This window comes from Blastocystis sp. subtype 4, assembly GCF_000743755.1.
Source record: "Blastocystis sp. subtype 4 strain WR1 chromosome Unknown seqid_0083, whole genome shotgun sequence".
Taxonomy (NCBI): domain Eukaryota; class Bigyra; order Opalinata; family Blastocystidae; genus Blastocystis; species Blastocystis sp. subtype 4.
Window position 1 is genome coordinate 18,485 of NW_014569464.1, and position 17,381 is coordinate 35,865.

General features: G+C 39.2%; 7 protein-coding genes across 7 annotated transcripts; 3 read left to right on the forward strand and 4 right to left on the reverse strand.

The window, feature by feature from the left end:
• Nucleotides 1–517: 517 nt before the first annotated feature.
• JH06_1526 (hypothetical protein) lies at nucleotides 518–1,412 on the reverse strand (the record flags this gene model as incomplete). The annotated part of the gene is made up of 4 exons (XM_014672579.1): nucleotides 518–820; nucleotides 851–1,165; nucleotides 1,197–1,333; nucleotides 1,373–1,412. The coding sequence occupies 4 exons, from the start codon at nucleotides 1,410–1,412 to the stop codon at nucleotides 518–520; spliced, it is 795 nt and encodes a 264-aa protein (XP_014528065.1).
• A 2,323-nt stretch (nucleotides 1,413–3,735) lies between these two features.
• JH06_1527 (hypothetical protein) lies at nucleotides 3,736–5,495 on the forward strand (the record flags this gene model as incomplete). Its single annotated transcript, XM_014672580.1, has 4 exons — nucleotides 3,736–3,902; nucleotides 3,933–3,975; nucleotides 4,008–4,527; nucleotides 4,558–5,495. The coding sequence occupies 4 exons, from the start codon at nucleotides 3,736–3,738 to the stop codon at nucleotides 5,493–5,495; spliced, it is 1,668 nt and encodes a 555-aa protein (XP_014528066.1).
• A 168-nt stretch (nucleotides 5,496–5,663) lies between these two features.
• On the forward strand, nucleotides 5,664–6,391 carry JH06_1528 (26S proteasome non-ATPase regulatory subunit; the record flags this gene model as incomplete). The annotated part of the gene is made up of 4 exons (XM_014672581.1): nucleotides 5,664–5,720; nucleotides 5,747–5,818; nucleotides 5,897–6,026; nucleotides 6,057–6,391. 4 exons carry the CDS (start codon nucleotides 5,664–5,666, stop codon nucleotides 6,389–6,391), a joined length of 594 nt encoding a protein of 197 aa, XP_014528067.1.
• Nucleotides 6,392–6,425: 34 nt separating this feature from the next.
• JH06_1529 (40S ribosomal protein S12) lies at nucleotides 6,426–6,888 on the reverse strand (the record flags this gene model as incomplete). The annotated part of the gene is made up of 2 exons (XM_014672582.1): nucleotides 6,426–6,810; nucleotides 6,842–6,888. 2 exons carry the CDS (start codon nucleotides 6,886–6,888, stop codon nucleotides 6,426–6,428), a joined length of 432 nt encoding a protein of 143 aa, XP_014528068.1.
• A 230-nt stretch (nucleotides 6,889–7,118) lies between these two features.
• Nucleotides 7,119–10,684, forward strand: JH06_1530 (cytosolic endo-beta-n-acetylglucosaminidase; the record flags this gene model as incomplete). Its single annotated transcript, XM_014672583.1, has 15 exons — nucleotides 7,119–7,143; nucleotides 7,176–7,341; nucleotides 7,373–7,506; nucleotides 7,537–7,604; nucleotides 7,634–7,678; nucleotides 7,708–8,124; nucleotides 8,155–8,490; nucleotides 8,522–8,603; nucleotides 8,743–8,872; nucleotides 8,904–9,236; nucleotides 9,266–9,539; nucleotides 9,570–9,623; nucleotides 9,655–10,285; nucleotides 10,317–10,535; nucleotides 10,566–10,684. 15 exons carry the CDS (start codon nucleotides 7,119–7,121, stop codon nucleotides 10,682–10,684), a joined length of 3,033 nt encoding a protein of 1,010 aa, XP_014528069.1.
• Nucleotides 10,685–10,703: 19 nt separating this feature from the next.
• Nucleotides 10,704–14,742, reverse strand: JH06_1531 (hypothetical protein; the record flags this gene model as incomplete). Its single annotated transcript, XM_014672584.1, has 17 exons — nucleotides 10,704–10,838; nucleotides 10,869–11,053; nucleotides 11,084–11,125; nucleotides 11,229–11,395; nucleotides 11,426–11,600; nucleotides 11,631–11,924; nucleotides 11,967–11,996; nucleotides 12,031–12,141; nucleotides 12,178–12,943; nucleotides 12,975–13,381; nucleotides 13,446–13,678; nucleotides 13,709–13,772; nucleotides 13,803–14,073; nucleotides 14,104–14,232; nucleotides 14,263–14,447; nucleotides 14,472–14,600; nucleotides 14,631–14,742. The coding sequence occupies 17 exons, from the start codon at nucleotides 14,740–14,742 to the stop codon at nucleotides 10,704–10,706; spliced, it is 3,435 nt and encodes a 1,144-aa protein (XP_014528070.1).
• Nucleotides 14,743–14,813: 71 nt separating this feature from the next.
• On the reverse strand, nucleotides 14,814–16,341 carry JH06_1532 (CAMK protein kinase; the record flags this gene model as incomplete). The annotated part of the gene is given in 9 exon segments (XM_014672585.1): nucleotides 14,814–14,954; nucleotides 14,979–15,022; nucleotides 15,053–15,131; nucleotides 15,146–15,314; nucleotides 15,344–15,462; nucleotides 15,493–15,858; nucleotides 15,877–15,984; nucleotides 16,015–16,173; nucleotides 16,204–16,341. The coding sequence occupies 9 exon segments, from the start codon at nucleotides 16,339–16,341 to the stop codon at nucleotides 14,814–14,816; spliced, it is 1,323 nt and encodes a 440-aa protein (XP_014528071.1).
• Between the last annotated feature and the right edge of the window lie 1,040 nt (nucleotides 16,342–17,381).

Here is a 17,381-nt window from a genome sequence, read left to right on the forward strand (position 1 = left end):
TTTAACTCTATCTGTACGGATTCCACTTTTACAGGATGTAATCGAGACGAAAGCAAACATTTCTTCCTTGTATACTCCATTGGTGACAAGGACGTCGATGCTTCCTTTCTAATATTTAAATCGATTCTATAGTCTACGTACAATTGAAGTAATATTCGATTTTTCTCAATGAATTCATCCTGATCTTGTTCAGTTATAACAGACTCAGGATTAACCGATTTGGTTTCTCTCATGTCAGTAAATTCTGTTATGGCATTGGATTGCCTTGTAGTTGTTGTAATACCAGAAGTACTCTCCGACTCCGAAACCAGATTAGGAGACACGGACTCATCATCATCATTTGAATACTGAACTAATCCGAAGAAATCATTGCCATCATCATCCATGGTAATCGAATAATAGCAATTCAAGCAAACGTGAAACAAACAAACACTAAGAAACGAAGCACAAATAGATTATAAAAAAGTTACTACAGTCTTCGTGCATTCTCCCACAACCTTGTGTGTCTACGAACATCCTAATCATTACTCCAAATATCAAGACAAACAGATTTCTTAGCTAAATATTGAAGAAAAGGAAGAAGATGCATCAATTCTTCATCCGATTTGTTACCAAAGAAAGACTCACAACAAATACCATTTGCTGGCTGAAGAATATAACTATCTCGCAAATTGTCGACCAAAACGACTTTTGATAGATCACGACCCAAAATAGAAAGATCCTTTACTAGTACTCCGTTAAATAACCGACAATTCTCTCGAAATAGTCTGTATGCAATGCAGCAATGAGGATCAATAAAATCAAGAACACTATTTGCATACTATGTATGACTCTCAAATCCTTTACTTACACTTTTTGAGCTTGCAGTGAATACGACAATCTCATACATATAGCTTAGTGAATGGAGAAACTCCTGAACTCCAGGACGAACACATACATAGATATTTGAAACCGTATCATTTAGTTGAAGCGGAATTACAGTATCACAACATGGAGGGGGAGAAAACGAAGAATGAACTAAGGTTTCATCAAGATCAAGAACCAAAGTTTTCTTCCCCTTATCACAAGGACGTTGTTTACCGATTGCAAAGCACTCTTTGGAGTCATTCAAATGAGGACAGGAATGACTCCCCTTCAAACACTTCAATTCACGAAAGTAATTCGGCTACATTTCATATTCATAACACATAGAATACATTTGAATGGTTGTCAGATGGCAAAGGACAAATGTGAGAAGACCGTATGACAGAGCCAAGAAATGCATTTTGCATGTATTTATGCATGCTCTGATTATATCGGTTCATAAAAACTGGAAAAAAGCAGTTCTGTGACACTAATACTACAACATCATTAACACACTTTCATAATTTACCGGACATCTCATCATCGCACTTTGGCCTATAAGAGTCCATTAGAAAGAAAAACTGAACTTTAGAAAGAAAAGAATGGATAAGCGAATAATGAAACGCCCACTTTTCAACAGTCATTTGACAACTAGTGTTAATCTTGTGTCTATGGATTTTCTGAACCATCCAAAATATTATCCAAGTGAAAAGGATGAGTATTTTCCACAATCTGAGAGAGTTGTCTTAAATACATTGTTGTTTGGTGATAGAATTATTTTACCAGAAGTATGCATACGTATTGGACTATGATCCATAGGTGTTATTGCATCCTACACAAGATGATAGTTCTATTCCTTGTACCTATCTTTTACGGCCTGTTCATCCAACAGAGAACAGTAATCCCGTTGTTTGTGGAGTGTTAGAGTATTCAAAGCCAAAGGGAGTAATTGAAGTCTCCAATGATGTTTATTGAGATGTTGCATTTTAATAGTATAGGTATTAGCAAATCTTGGGATTGAAGAAGGAATGGAAGTGACTGTTGAAGAAATAACTCTTCCTAAGGTATGGACATTGGATTTGATTATGATTGTAGGCTTCTTTTCTAACTCTTAGAAGTATGGATGTGATTCAAGGTTCAAATCATTTGGAACGCATGCTGATGAATCGTCTGACAGAGCGATATTGTTGTGCCTTTCTTCATGAAAGGATTGAGTTAGAGTCGATTTTGATTGTGATTCTGAAACATAGTTGGGAAGGGAATCACTATACCTTTTCAGTGGAAGAAATTGAACCAAATTGGGCTTGTTCTCTCGTGGATACTGATATGTCCCTCCAATGGGATTTTAGGTATGAAGAAACTCCTCAGCCATCCGAAACTGCATTTATACTCACTGCAGAGAGCCCCAATCTCCATTTGTCTACCAAAGTCAATGAAGTTATATTATTGACAGTTCTTCCCTCAAATCACCGTCAACTCCAAATCAGGGGTCACCATCTCTATTGCGTGGTCTTTCAAGCAATTCCCAAATCTAGTTATGACTATGATGAAGAAACGCCCATTGGACCATATTTCAATAGTGGAGTGATCGAATGTGATGAAGAATGCACAGTATCACTCTCTGATGAAACACGCTTTCGAATTGAGATTATGGATGGATCGGAAATAGATTTTCACTTAGGAGAGAAGAAAACCGATCTTTTTCCTTCCGATGGAATGGTTTGTGAGAATTGTGGAAAATCAATTAGTCGATCCGTGTTTCAAGTCCTTTCATTTAGTGAACCTGACCCGTAGATCCATTCTATTCAATGCAAACGACGCATCATACGTTGTCCCATCTGTCAGCAGCCATATAATCAACAGAATTCCAATTACCATGTTCATTGTCCTCAGTGTAACCAAGTCACTTCAGAACAGCATCTTCCTCTTCATCAATCTCTGTGTCACAACACTCAGTCATGCCATTGTGGGTTATCCTTCTCTATTCCATCTCTCTCCCATCACTATCGATTTGAATGTCCCACAAGAACTCTTCATTGTCGCTTTTGTGGTGAGAAACATCGATTTGATGGACAAGGAGACATCCGAGTGAGGGGATTTAAGCAAGACCCAGTGGATCGATTCAATGGATTGTCGCTTCATGAGTCCATCTGTGCGAATAAGACGGTGACGTGTCGATACTGTGGAGAGTATGTGATGTGTCGCTTCCTCAGTGAACACTATCTTACTCATCATCACATCGCTCGTAAAGATGACTTAATCCAATCACCTGTAGTGAATGATTCACGAAGTGTTCTTTGTGAGGTGTGCGGGTATCGACAGCAATCAGTTACCGATTTCTGTCTCGTAACTATGTCTTGAAAATGTAATGAAAGAGATGTAATGCGATAATGAATACAACTTCACTGAAAAAGCAGTGCGTCTGCTCCAATACAATGTGTGAAAGGATCTTTGTGGAGGAAGATGGTCTTCAAGTAGGAATGATTATTGGGTATTCCGGTAGTATGGACTCTGTCCTGAGTGCTACAAAGGAATTGTGAAAGGAAATGGTGATGCGAAACAGTTCGTCAAATCTCTAATGGTTCTTTACTTAAATCAGTGGGTGAAGGGCTGTAATAAGAAGAATTGTGGGAATCCATTTTGCAAGTGTTGTGGCCCTCATCCTAAAGAAGTGGATGCTGCATTTTCTTCCATTTCGTTGAAGGAATCTACCCAAACGGAGCTTCCGAGGGTTCTTCTTGATCTCACCAAGATTTCGGCCTCACAAGTTCAATTTTGGGTTTGCAAATCTATGTTCAAGTCATAGCGTCTTTTCAACTGTTTGTTCATTAGGAGTTTTGAAACTGAATTGGGATCCCAAATGCGGTCTCCCAAAAATACTATTACTTAACGATGTGGAGAGAACTAGCAAATGTATTACTGGCTCTAGCTATCACCGTTCTTTACATTGTATTTTCGGGGACTGCGACTAAGGAGAGTCTGCTTCACAAGGAGGTTCTTCAGTGGAACTTTCTATTTCATACAGACGATGTTTCTATATACAAACTCGAAAGTGAAAAGTAGGAATTAAGGAAGTCCGTTAATTGTAGCTTACGAGACCACTCACATCACATTTTGACGAGTTTGGATCCGGTACAGCAGTTCGATATTTCGTTAACTATTAGACTAAGAATCCAATTCACTCCGTTCCACAGAAGTCGTTTTTTATTCCTGCAGCAGATCTCTTGTCTCAGCTCGTTCCTACGACTCCTGTTCCAACTATTCTTTCTAGATTACCTAGTTTGATTCCACCAAAGTTAGAAGAGCCTACAGTCATCATTCCAGTTAAGGGGAAAGAACCAACTTCCAATTATTTCCGAGTGCCGGCCTATCGAGTGATTCATGGTCAGTCCTTTGGTTCTTACTATCTTGACGATATATCCAGAGGTGTAGTTACTCCTGAAGTGGTTACCAAGAATTTCTTCTTCTCCATTCTGTTTATTCCTCTTTCGTCAAGCGAGAAGGATAAACAACAACAGCTCTTCACCCAATTTCTATTCTATATGGATTCTTTGTGTTCAAAGACGAATCAAGATGGAGATGTTATCATTCTTACTCCTCATCGTCTATCTGGTTTTGGCAACAATATTCGCTCATTAATGACTGCGTTTTACATTGCAGTTACGACCAATCGAGGCATTCGTGGTAGTTCTGTTTCTAATCCATAACATATAGTCAATTCTACCCCAAGTATCTACTGGAATATGTTTGTTCCTTTTTCAAATTTCACTGATCCATATAGGAAATGGATTGTGAAGATGGAATGGATTCAAACAGAAATGGAGAGACAACGGTTCTTAAGACATCCTATGAGTTATTATTACCGCTATCATGCATTTAGTCTACGTACATTTTCTGATATGACATCCTCATTCATTAATCCTACTCTCTATCAAAGTGTATTTCAGAGTGATGGTATTATTCCTCCTTTGAAGGAGAAAGCTTCGGCTATCTATTTGGGACAGATGTTTCGTTCTGCTATGCTACAAGTCCTAATCAATCCAGAGGAAGGTCTCTGTAATCTAATCAACGATCATATTGAGAAATTGAAGAAGCGACATATGATTGGAATTCAGATCCGCGTAGGAGGGTCCGAATCCAACTACAAGGAGAGACGGATTCAAGGCTACTATGCAGTGAACCATTTTTTTAATGAAGTAATTCGCTACATGAAAAAGGAGAAGATTAAACCTCAGGATGTATTCGTGTATATTTCCACAGATTCTGATATTGTTCTATCTAACATATCGGAGTTATTTAAGAAGATTCGTCCAGATATGGTGTATTCTGTGACTGATTTCCGTATTGGTCATTCTGCGATTGGTAAAACATATCACGGAGATGGAGATGCATGGAAGGAATATAGCAGTCGAGCATTGATGGATCTTCTAATTCTCAAGGAAAGTGATTTTCTTGTTTTTTCTCAGGGTAGCAGTTATGGACAGTTTTCTCATGAGTTACAACAGACTTACAACAATCCAATATCTCCTAAGGAGTATTTGGAAGCAAAGGGATTAAAATGTTCTGTGTATGGTCATCGAAAGTTTGCTGGAAAAGCGAGGATTATCAAGAAGACTACTTCTCGAATGTTTGTGCCTTTGGAATCTCTTTAACCATTTCTTATTCGTTTAGCTATCTATTCCATTTGTTTGTTAACACATGGAATGACATTGTCATTTTCTTTTTTCGTTGGAAGGAATCATGGATAAATCCATGAATGAGTATCTCAATAATTCCAAATGATGACAATAAGAGTCGAACACTCAATTCACACACTCTGCATGAAAGGGGATCTCGAAAGTGTGATGGAACTCATTGATAACGGAACTGATATAAATGTAGGTAACAAAACTGTTAAAATCAGAAGCAGATTCGGGATGATGATCAACGAACTCCCCTTCACTGGGCATCGTCATCGAAAAATAGTGCACTTGTGGAGTATCTCCTGTCTATTTCGGGGATTCTTGTCAATGTTCAAGATGAAGTAAGTATCAAGTGATTCTATTATTATTAGGCTGGATACACACCCCTTATGTGTGCTGTATCTGCAGGAAGGGAAAAGAATGTTGCGTTGTTACTAGGAGCCAATGCCGATGTTAATATGGAAAATGAGAATGGAGAAACTGTTCTCCATATGACCAAGGGTGGTTCTACTCTAACCAAGTGACATGTAGATCGATCTGACATTCTCATTCTCTTTATTGACCGTGTAGCTGATATAAACAAAAAGGTTGGTTATCGCTATGTTCGTGATATTAAGGATTGTTATGGATTAACAGTTCTCATGAAGTGTGCATCAAGGGGTTGTACTGAGAGTATCCAACTGTTACTGGACCGTGGAGCAGACATGTCCATACAGGATGAGAATGGAAATACAGCAGCACATTATGCTGCTTTTGATAATCAGCGTGAGGCCTATGTAATGCTCCTTCACAATGGCTACGATGAGTCAACCGTAAACAAGGAATCCAAAACTGCATTAGACTATGTACATTCTGTTGTTTCTTAAAACAAACAAAACGGTGTTCTCAGTAAGAAATCACTTACTGCTGGCTCTTGACGTACTCAAGAACAACTCCCAGAGCGGGACTGTCCTCACCAAAGTCAGTAATGACAGCGCTAGAGCACTTGACGATCTTTCTGGCGTTTCCCTCAGCATCAATCTTGCAGAGTCCACACCACTGACCAAGGGTCTTTCCCTCAGGGATCTTGATCAGAGGAACCTGGCGATCAGCACAGAGAGCCTCAATCAGACGGGTGTACATAGCCTCATCGCAATCCTCAGCAAGGAAGCAAATCTGGGCAACACCACGGTCCAGAGCCTTCACAGCCAGACGGAGACCACGCTGGAGTCCCTCATGGTGAAGAGCGTTCTTCAAAACCTCAGACACAGCGGTCATGATGTCCATTTGGGGAACAACGTTCACGCTACACTTTAGCCACATATTCCATCAAGTACGGCTCAGCAACGGGTTCAGTAGCAACAGGAGCAGCTTCCTCAGCCATATTAATCAATGGTGTCCTTAGAAGAGAACAAATAGTGAAGAACGATTGAATGGTTACTAACGAATAGTGGTCTTTTGATTATTATAGAATTAGAATCAACCTCGATTTTTGGAATTCCCTGTATTTGACAATCGGAAAGACAAGTCAACATGGACTCATCATTTCAAGAATTGTGCAAACTATATCTTCTGCAACTAACCAAAGGTTGCAAGAATGATAGTTGTCGCAATATGGATTGTGCACGGAATTGTGTTTGTATGTGTTTTGCATAAATGGTAATGCAATAGATAATGATAAAAAACGAGTTACTTTACGAGCTGTGGAAATGGCGAAGAATGGGACTCTATTAAGCTGTTCTTCTGTAAATCGGGTTTTTAATACTCCTCTGGACAAAATTGAAACTGCTCTTCCTGAAACAGTGTGGGATGCTGAAACAAGTGGGAAAGTGTTGAAGTAGGATTGATATATATATTATAATTCCAAGGATTCTATCATTATCATTGAAAGATGAGAAGTATAAGAGAGTGAAGAGTGAATCGACTGTTTTTGAGAGCTTGCTAAAAGATATGCCTCTACTCTCTCTGGTATTTGCAGCTGCAGGGTTCTACTATGATCATGGTTGGATTGTGAACTAAGGTTCATGGTTAGGATACTTTGTGTTCACTTCCGATGAAAGAACTCGCAAAGTGATTGAGATTCTTCGGAAACATCAGAGTGTAGGAATTCTGTTCCATTCTTACTCTAGAAAGCAACAGACATGGAATATACATCATTCTCAAATGCATCTAAAGTACTAAAATCAATTCAAATTCATTTTAGTTGTCTTTACTACCTAGTTCAATCATTGACAAAGATCGTCTTGTTCTGATGTCCTATGACCCTTTCATGGAACGCTATGGTCGTTGTGTGTTTCCTTCCACTGTAACAGTGGATGATGTCTTCTCGCTCAGTATTGATGGGGAATTCAGCAAATGTGATTTGTTGATAGCTCTATCATCTGACCTACAAGCCCTCCAGGATATGACAGTGACTGAAGGAGTGATTCACTGCAATTCTCCATTTGTTCTGATTCATATTCAGTTATCAGACACACCTCGATTCATTTTTGATTTTGGTTCGAATCTCTCTGTGGACGAACCATCATATCAAAGTACACAATTCCCTATTAACACAGAGTCCATTACACACAATGTTCACATTTTACACAGTAATTCTGAACTTAATCTCATTCTCAATGTATCCTTGATCACACATCATCATAGCTAGAATCAATGTTACGTATGCTGTTCGGATTCAATCCTCTCTTCCATTCCATCCTCTGTCTTTCTTTCCATTCTCTCATATTCGAATGGTAATCACAAATTCAAAGCAACACTTGACTCCATTTCATTCCATCACTCCATTACTTCTCAACTCCTACAGCTTACAGAACCTGATGCCGATCCTTCTGATGAAATTGTGAGACTTCTATCGATCACTCACTCCCAGCATCCTTCTCTCCGAGATTCACCTATTGATAGTTTGATTGAACTCTGCCATTATGAACCGATCGAACCTGCTACTGCTCCTCTTCGGAGACGATATCCTGATTCTACTCGCATGGTAAGGATCATGAAAGATAATCACTGAACAGAGAGTTCTCCACTGTCATGACATGCGTGGCGGATATCACGAAGATTCTGCTATTTACGTAAATATTCCTGTTTTCTGGCATTGTAGGGAACTCATTCTCCTTCATATATGTTCGAATATTGGTCCGTGATTGATCTGTTCGTCTATTTCTCTCATCATTTCATCACAATTCCAATATCCTTCCGATTTCTGAAATCCATTTTTATCCTTGATTTCATCCAGCAAGTTGGATCGAAGCAGGTCATCAAAATGGTGTTCCTGTCCTGGGTACCATCCTTCTGGAAGGTCACTCAGAAGAGTTATTGAAGCAATTTCTCTGTGGACCTGATGCTGACGAACGGCGCGCTCCAATGTATTCAAAATGATTTTTTGTCATATTGTAGGTTTGATTCATTCTTTACTGAACGTTTGGTGAACATCTGTGATCATGCTCATTTCGATGGATACTTGGTGAATATTGAAATTCCATATATCCCCCCGAATTTACTTCGAATGCTACCTTCGTTTCTGAAGAAACTACGAGATGGACTTCATGAGTTGAATCCAGATGCTCAAGTTATCTGGTATGATAGTATTGATTCCCGTGGTTATCTCAACTATCAAAACAAAGTGTCACGGGAGAATCAGGAATGGTTCCGATGTGTTGATGGTTTGTTTCTCAATTATTGGTGGACTCCCGAAGACCTCAATTCTTCTGTCTTATTAGCCAAATCAAGGTTGTTGTTCTAAGGAGTTTCAAACATAGAGCAAGAGATGTCTATGTGGGAGTTGATGTCTGGGGCAGAAATACACGAAGTGGAGGAGGGTGGAATGTACCTCAGGATCTGGCCCTGATTGAATCAAAAGGTTTATCGTGTGCATTGTTCGCAGCTGGATGGATCTTCGAACATGAATGTAATGGACAAATCAATGAAGTTTATTTCCAAAAAGAAAGACAATTTTGGCATCATACTATTACAGAAGTTACGATGGATGGATCAATGAAACTCCTTACTGATCCCTCATGTGTAGCATTCTTTGTATCATAAATATCCTATGATTATTCGTAGTCCAAACAACATGACATTGGTTATTCATTACCCTTGTATTCAAACTTCAATTCTGTAAGAGATTGATTCATTCTCATATGTTCAGATGCTCTCTAAAATAGAGTATGTGAAGGGTATTCCTCACAGCCTCCATTTCTATTCACCTCGCTTCACCAGCACACAACCTACACTCGATATCTCATTTACAGGAGGAGCTGAACTTATGGCTGAGTTCAATTCTACGGATGGATTTGATGGAGATGGATGTCTCCTGATTCAATCACACTTGGGAGGTCGAGTCAAGAGTCAGGAATTACTCTTGTGGAGGTGCAACGACATTATGATCACCGAACCCATTATCATTGAAACGGTTATGAAACGTTCATCAAAACACAAATCTCATTGGTCGTGGGTTCTTCGTGGAAATGTGGAAACCGTAGAACCCTTGAAAAAACAGAAATCAGAATTCATTCGGAGATTGGTGTTGGATGAATCGGTCAGAAATCACACAGAAGAATCAATTCTGATGATTGGCCCTAGTTTTCACACTCATTGTGGTCAGGAATGGGAGCGATTCTACTGGATCGTATATCCAGTAGTTCATGATTATCATGTCACATGTATTACTTCCATTTCATTGGCTTGTGAGTGTGAGACGTACGAAGAAGATACACTGCGATTGGGTCTGTTTTATCTCAATAAGGTGGATTGGCATATGAGTCTACTTCAGGCGGATTGTAGGAATTTCAGAAATATCTAATATTTTAGACAAACCGCAAAATGTCCGGATTCAAGTCTTATCGAACCCAACAAAGAGTAACAAGCGTGAAGAACTACAATGTGTTCACGGAGTGATTCGCTGGAATTGTGGAAAGAGTGATTTGGTTGTATCAGATGGTATTATTCCCGCAGTGAACTATTATCGTGTGTATGTGAATGGTCGACTGATTGGAAAAACAAAGTCAATGAGTTACTGTTTGAAGAGAAGTGAGTAAGTAATGACTGACTAATATTTAGAGAAAACAGGCAAGATTCGTTCATATGTGGTTCTTATTCAACCGGTTACTATCTATGGAACATCAATTCCACTTCAACAATGTACTCCTTTTACTCTTTCTTTCTTTCATGTTTCTTAAAACAAACAAATCTCTATCACTATGGAAAGAATCTTCGTTTTGTAGGTCCCAAAATATTCTTTCCTTTCACAGCCACCAAATACACTACATTTCGCACAGAACTCACATAATCAGTGACAACAATATCAAATGATGTGTCACTAAACTGACCTGCCTAATAATCATGTTTCCACTCCATATTCACTTTTTCTCCAAATCTCATAACAATTCGATCATCAGGGTCACCTCGTTCTTTACTTTCAGGACGAACCATATAGTACACATCAAAAGGACCTCCTATCACAATACAACGGATATACAATGCATTATTGATTGTCTGGATTGTACGAATTCGAAGTGGAGTATTGTTTGGATTCCCGTGACGAGCCTCTACAAATTACCACTGATTTCTGGAAATACTGGAATCATCCACTTCGAGACCTCCACTGTTCTCTTGTGGATCTACCAAATAATCACGGGAATTCATACATACTGACAGGAAGAGGTCGTTCTCGCGGATGTACTTTCGCACTAATTTGATCTATAATTCACCCGTTTATTCCACTTTTACATTGACTTTCACGATTAAAATGAGATACAGGAGTAGGAAGCGGATCATTCAAAGATACTTTTACAATTGGACTCCGACTGTTTTCTGCTGAACATCCCACAAAAGCAAATTCAGAATCCTTATCAGTGACATTCCAACGGAAGTAATGACCATTTTTCCCTCTGATGATGAATCCCCTCTCTTATTCCTACAGACCAACGTAGTTTTCGTCTTGGAACAATTCTGCAGGAGAAACAAATGAATCCGTAGCACGATACAACACATAGTACTGAGTTTCCATAGCTGTGTTTCCACGCATTATAATTTGAGGAATACCACTATTTTCAATCAACGAAGCATCAAACGAAAGAGTATTACCAACAACATCTCATTGTTAAGGTAAACATGAATACTTACAGTCATTTAATGGAAGATTGACATATATTGGACGGGTAATACAATGACCATTGTTGTACACACCGACAATGTACAAAGCACCAGGGAAGGTATAAAACCTTTCAGTTGATACTACCCAGTGTTCTCCTTTAATGTACTTTCCTTGGTACACTCCCTTCGTGATAACATCTTCAGGAGTCATTGAAGGGGTAGTATCATCGACAGTTAGAACAAAAAGGTTCATATAACTGGAAAGAACACTCCCCGATATGGAGGTGCTCGAAATCTCGTAAGATAGAATTGGGTGGGAGCAAGCTACAAATTATGGTGAAAATCACAGATACCTACATGTAGTACCGGTATCTGAAGAAAGAGAAAGGGAATTGTCTATGTATTTAGTTCATTCGTTGAAGGAACGTACTTCCACCAAAATAGCTGTAGCAGATGAATCCAAAGGCACCAATTAAGAGATATGTATACAATGAAAGGAGTCTCTGTCTTGACACAACCATTTTGTAATCAACAAACAAGTCTTTGCGTTAAGTCTAGCTTCTGAACACACAGCAACAATCGCACGTAGGAACTGCACACTTTTGATTCTCCGTCCCAAACCATTCCTGAATATGAACTAAATGACCACCATGTCCACATCGCAAACACATTGCTACCAACCCCTGATTCTTCATATGACACACACTACAAAACGAGTTCACCTCTGCCTGACGATCACCTCGTCGACTTCGTGTAATCTCATTCTCTCGCTTCAAGTGACCTAATTGCTTCGAATCACGATGCTTTCTCCATCGTTCTGGTTTCTGTCGACTCGAAGACCGCTTGCTTAGAGGTGAACCGGGTTGTCCCGTAGGAACGAATGGAACTTCAGAGAGATCAGAGGGAGGTGGAGTCTCAGAACGATCTTGATATCGAGGTCCCTCTGCAAAGAAGTGGAGAGAAGTAGCAAAATCCTTCTGATCACCAGCAGTGGCTGTTTGATAAGTCACTTCAGGAGAATAAAGTTGAATAAGAGGAATCATCAGTTGATCACACACGCCACGAATAGTCACGATTTCTTCATAATACTCTTCTCGTGTTAGAATATCAATTAAACCATGAATCCAGGTTTGAATTTCTGAAACTGTAGTTTTGTCGTTGCGCAGATATTCCCATAATACACAACTCATCGTAATTGCAGATTGCAAGTCACCTTCTTGTGCAAGTGCTCGTAAGAATCCCAGATCCTCATCCAGTGTCAATTGAAGTGAAAACTGACAGAGAACAGGCTCACAGAGAGAAACAGGGGATTGAAAGGAGAGAAATGAACTGGTTCGAGTAGACTAATTGTGAGGTCAAGAAAGACTGTGATACAAGAGAAATATCACCTCCAGAATAGGTACGATGAGTTGAATTGATACTATTGGTACGAGACCTGCTTTGCCGCGGGGATACGGAACTTCCAGCACGAACTCGTTCGACTCCAGATTTTTCAATCTCTTCAATCTGAATCATCTCACAGAGACTTTCCCAAATAGAGCTTACAGCAGATAAACCTGTCTGTTTAGCGATCTGTGCATGATAATCGTGATTATCGCTCACCTCGGCATTATGAAGACAAACAGCAGGAAGAGAGGGATATAGAGGAGATGGAAGATAGAGATAGGAAGAAGCTAATTTCTTTATTTGGTTGGCATCGAAACGGAATCCTTCACATGCATACAACGGATGAAGTTCAGTTATTGTGATTCGATCTGATTTAAATTCAATTAGAAGTCTTACTGTCTGTCATTGCATTCATTACTTCATTCTCTCCAAGTGATTCTAATTCATCTTCAGTTTCACTAGCATTCAAAACCGTTGCGACCCTTTGGAATGCAGTAAGTGATAGCGGTTGCCGACAAATCAACGATTTGAAGAGTGGAATTGATTGTGACGGAAAGACATCAATTGTAGTGGAGTTGGCTCCAATTTGTAGAACAGATAGATAGTCATTTGAAGTAACTGCTCCAGGATGCGTTAACCAACTAATCTCTTTCACTTGTTGCGATTGCTCGAGAAGACGAAGTGGAAGTGTTCTATACATCAATTGAAGATCACTAGCTTACGGTTTGCGAATGTCCCACACTCCAACCACATTATTGTCAGACATACCACTAGCAGCTAGCAGATCTTAGGGAAAGAGAACAATATCAGTCGTACTTGGATTCTGCCCATTCCAACTAATCTTCATCACTTCAAATTCTGTTTCGATGCATGAGGGAACTTCGGCATCTTCGTTCTTCATATGATACAAAGTAGAATATAGATTCGAAAATGATAGATTATTGGTGTTGAAAAGCAGAATGGAACGATCAGAACACCCTGCTCCCATAATGCTTGGCTTAAATGGATTATAATGGATTGTAAGGAAAGAAGCACTCATTGGATGGTTGATTTTGGAAATGGGTTCAGACGAATTGACATCAAAGAGCTAGCGATTAAAGAGAGAATGAATCTATACTAAAATTGATGTACCCTCGTGGATACAAGAGAATAGGCTATCGTGAAACGGATCAAACTCAATAGAACTGATTCCATGACTCCCACTCGGAATAAACCACTGACTAACAATTTGACTCGAACGACGATCCTATTGGTCATTTACGATCACCACTGTTACTCTAAGGACGATGGTTCCATCTTGATAACAAGAGAGTAAGAGATTCGTGTTTGAGCGATTCCAACTGATCCCCTGACAGGTTGATAGGTGTGCTCCAACGATATTAAACGATTTGATATGCTTCTCATAGTCAACATCCCAAATCACAATATTTCCATTTACTCCAGTAGATGCCATTGTATACACTACGAATCATAACAGAAACAAACCTTGACTCTCATTCGGATGTGGTTTCAGATATTTGATCGGATAGGGTCGTTCTCTCCTCTTTTCTCGAGCCAATTTGATCTCCTCATGTTTGTATCTCCATTCGGAATCAATAGACACCACATCCAAGTCTATTACTTAGGTTCCACTTTCAATCAAACTGTTTTGGCATCCAATAAAGATCTTGGAGTTATCAATCCGACTTGGACAGAACGTATTTACAACACCTTCCGTCTTGATGCTAACTAAAGGATCAACCTCGTAGTTACGCATATTCGATGTAGAAAGGCAATCAGAGCCAGTTCTAACACAAATGGGAATAAACAAACAAATGACTAAAGCCACTACTGCAATTGATAAGATACAGATCGCGCAATAGGTTGCGGAGTTACAAAACTTGGTACCTCTATGAGTTCAGGTTGTTGAACTTCCTCTTGTTCACTTTCATTATCGCTCACAATGAGTTCCATTCCTTCTTCATCACTCTATTCATAATTCCTTCCTCTCACGCCCACAGAATTATCCTTTCTCGGTGTCAGCCAGTCATCTCCTGCTATACATCATTCTCTCATTTATTCTCTACTGTACAGCTTGCTACCAGGTAAAGTAGAAGGTAAACTCATTTGAAGTGTCTGATTGGTCCGTGCTGATGTTGTATGATGCTACAATTAACAACCATCTTCAATCTCACATGTTGTGGAGGTTTCATCACCCAAGGACAGGATAACACTCCATCAAGAGAGATTCGTTTCTGAGGATCCTTTTCCAACATTGCAGATACAAGTGATCGAGCTTGAGAAGAGATTCCACTCCATTGATCTTCAGGATAAGCAATATCTCTCTTTCTTCACTTAAATCCATTCATTATTCTTACACTGTATTCATAAGAATCTCAGGAGTTGTTGAGCCATAATAAGGGGGTGCCCCAACTAATAGAATATACAGAAGAACTCCTAACGAATACACATCACACTTGGCACTGTAACAGCAATCCTAATCTTCATATCCTCATTTTAATCAAACGGTAATCACTTCAGGAGCAATATATCCAGCAGTTCCGACAATTTCATTCGGTTTTTCGGTTGTCGCATCAACCACCAAACAACACCCAAAATCTGCCAATTTCATATCAGATGCAGGATCTTGTGAGACATAAATAACATTCTCTGGTTTAATATCCAGATGGAAGATATTCTGAACATGTAATGCTTTGACAGCTTCACCAATATGTCGGATCACACATGCTGATTCCGGTTCAGTGAAGAATCCTCTTTTAGAAATGCGTTCATAAAGATCACCTCCACCAAGATATTCCATCACAATGTGAATGAGATAATCATCTTCGTATATCTCATGAATTGTAACCAAATGTTCATTATATACACGAGACTAATGATAAGAAAATACATAGGAAAGCACTTTGATAGCCTTGAGAACGATTAACTCATGCTTCAATATATCACGGTCAACTTTCTTCTTGTTGACAATTTTCACTGCATAATTCTTCATAGTTTCCTATTTATGAGAATTGTATCAAAAATGTACATTGCATTCAGCTAATCGAACCACTCCATATCGACCTTTCCCAAGAACTTGGCCCAATGAGAAATGATCATAAATGTTCCCTTCTCCTCGCAGAGTTGGACGACTATTAATGCGTTGTACCAAGAACTTGCAAACTTGAATACACTGAATCCACATATCCTAGAAATGAGGAATACAAGAGAGAATTACTCGATCCTGCTGTGTGACACCATCAAGAATATAGAGACGATCAGTTTTATTAGGAAGTACTGAAAAAGCGAATGGACGGTTTGGAAGATTCTCCAACGTTATTCTACAATCTACTGAGATTTCAGCTTGATGACGCATCTTGTTGTGATTACTAACCTACGATAAAGATCACTCCGAGGTTATACTTCCCAATAAGATAGGATCTTTCCCGAAAGAATAAAGAATCGCATTTTCCACATACGCAAGCGTTTGAACCCCTTTTTCATCATGTTTCCTTCGACTCGAAGTTGAAAAAGAGTTTCATGAGCATCACTAAGGGACATACTCATGATGTCTTCACGAGAGAGGGCAAGAATGTTATGTCCATTGCACATAATTGTTCTGTTCTGCTGCTGGATTCCAAGATGATCCTCAGAGCCTATATTTCTCCCCTCTCCAAAAATCCCCGCAAGCCCAGGTCTAGAATGCATATCTGTAATTGAAACAGTATTTGGTGTTCCTTGTGATCCCTTTACCACTCTATTAAAAGCGGACAACCAAGACTCGCTTTGTTCCCGATTACTGTCCATCATGTTATCAAAATCCGGGCAGCTCCCTCTGTCCATAGTGCAGATAAATTGAACACAAATAAGCGTACACCCTATGAAATGATGACACTAATACAGTGTTTCCGCAACTAGTTTTCAATCTCCGTGATTCAAAGGATTTCACTTATTCCTATGGTTCAATTCAGTTATCATATTTGAATTGTCGAAAGATCCTATATAACACCTTCTTTGGTATTCATTTCGATTTGGATAAATATAATGCTAGGTAATAAGAATGATGGGAGTGTTCGTAGAATAGTTTGATAAGTCGACAGAGTGCTATGAAAGAAATCGGAATAACAGATTGTTTAAGATCACCCGATTCTTCACAAAATGGTAAAGTGGATAGTACCAAATAATTCGTACATGGGTGAAAATGGAGCAAAGCTGAAGGAGTTGATTGTTGTACAGTGTCATTCATGATTTGAAGATAACCAAATAGTTCATTACATACCAAATTTATTATAAACAAAGTTTGAAATTAGTGAGAATGAATGAATGAAATAGAATAGAATAGATGAATAAAAAGAGAACAAAATGAGCAATTCCAGAACAAGATGGAATGGATTCGTTGTAATTGGAGTCGGTCTG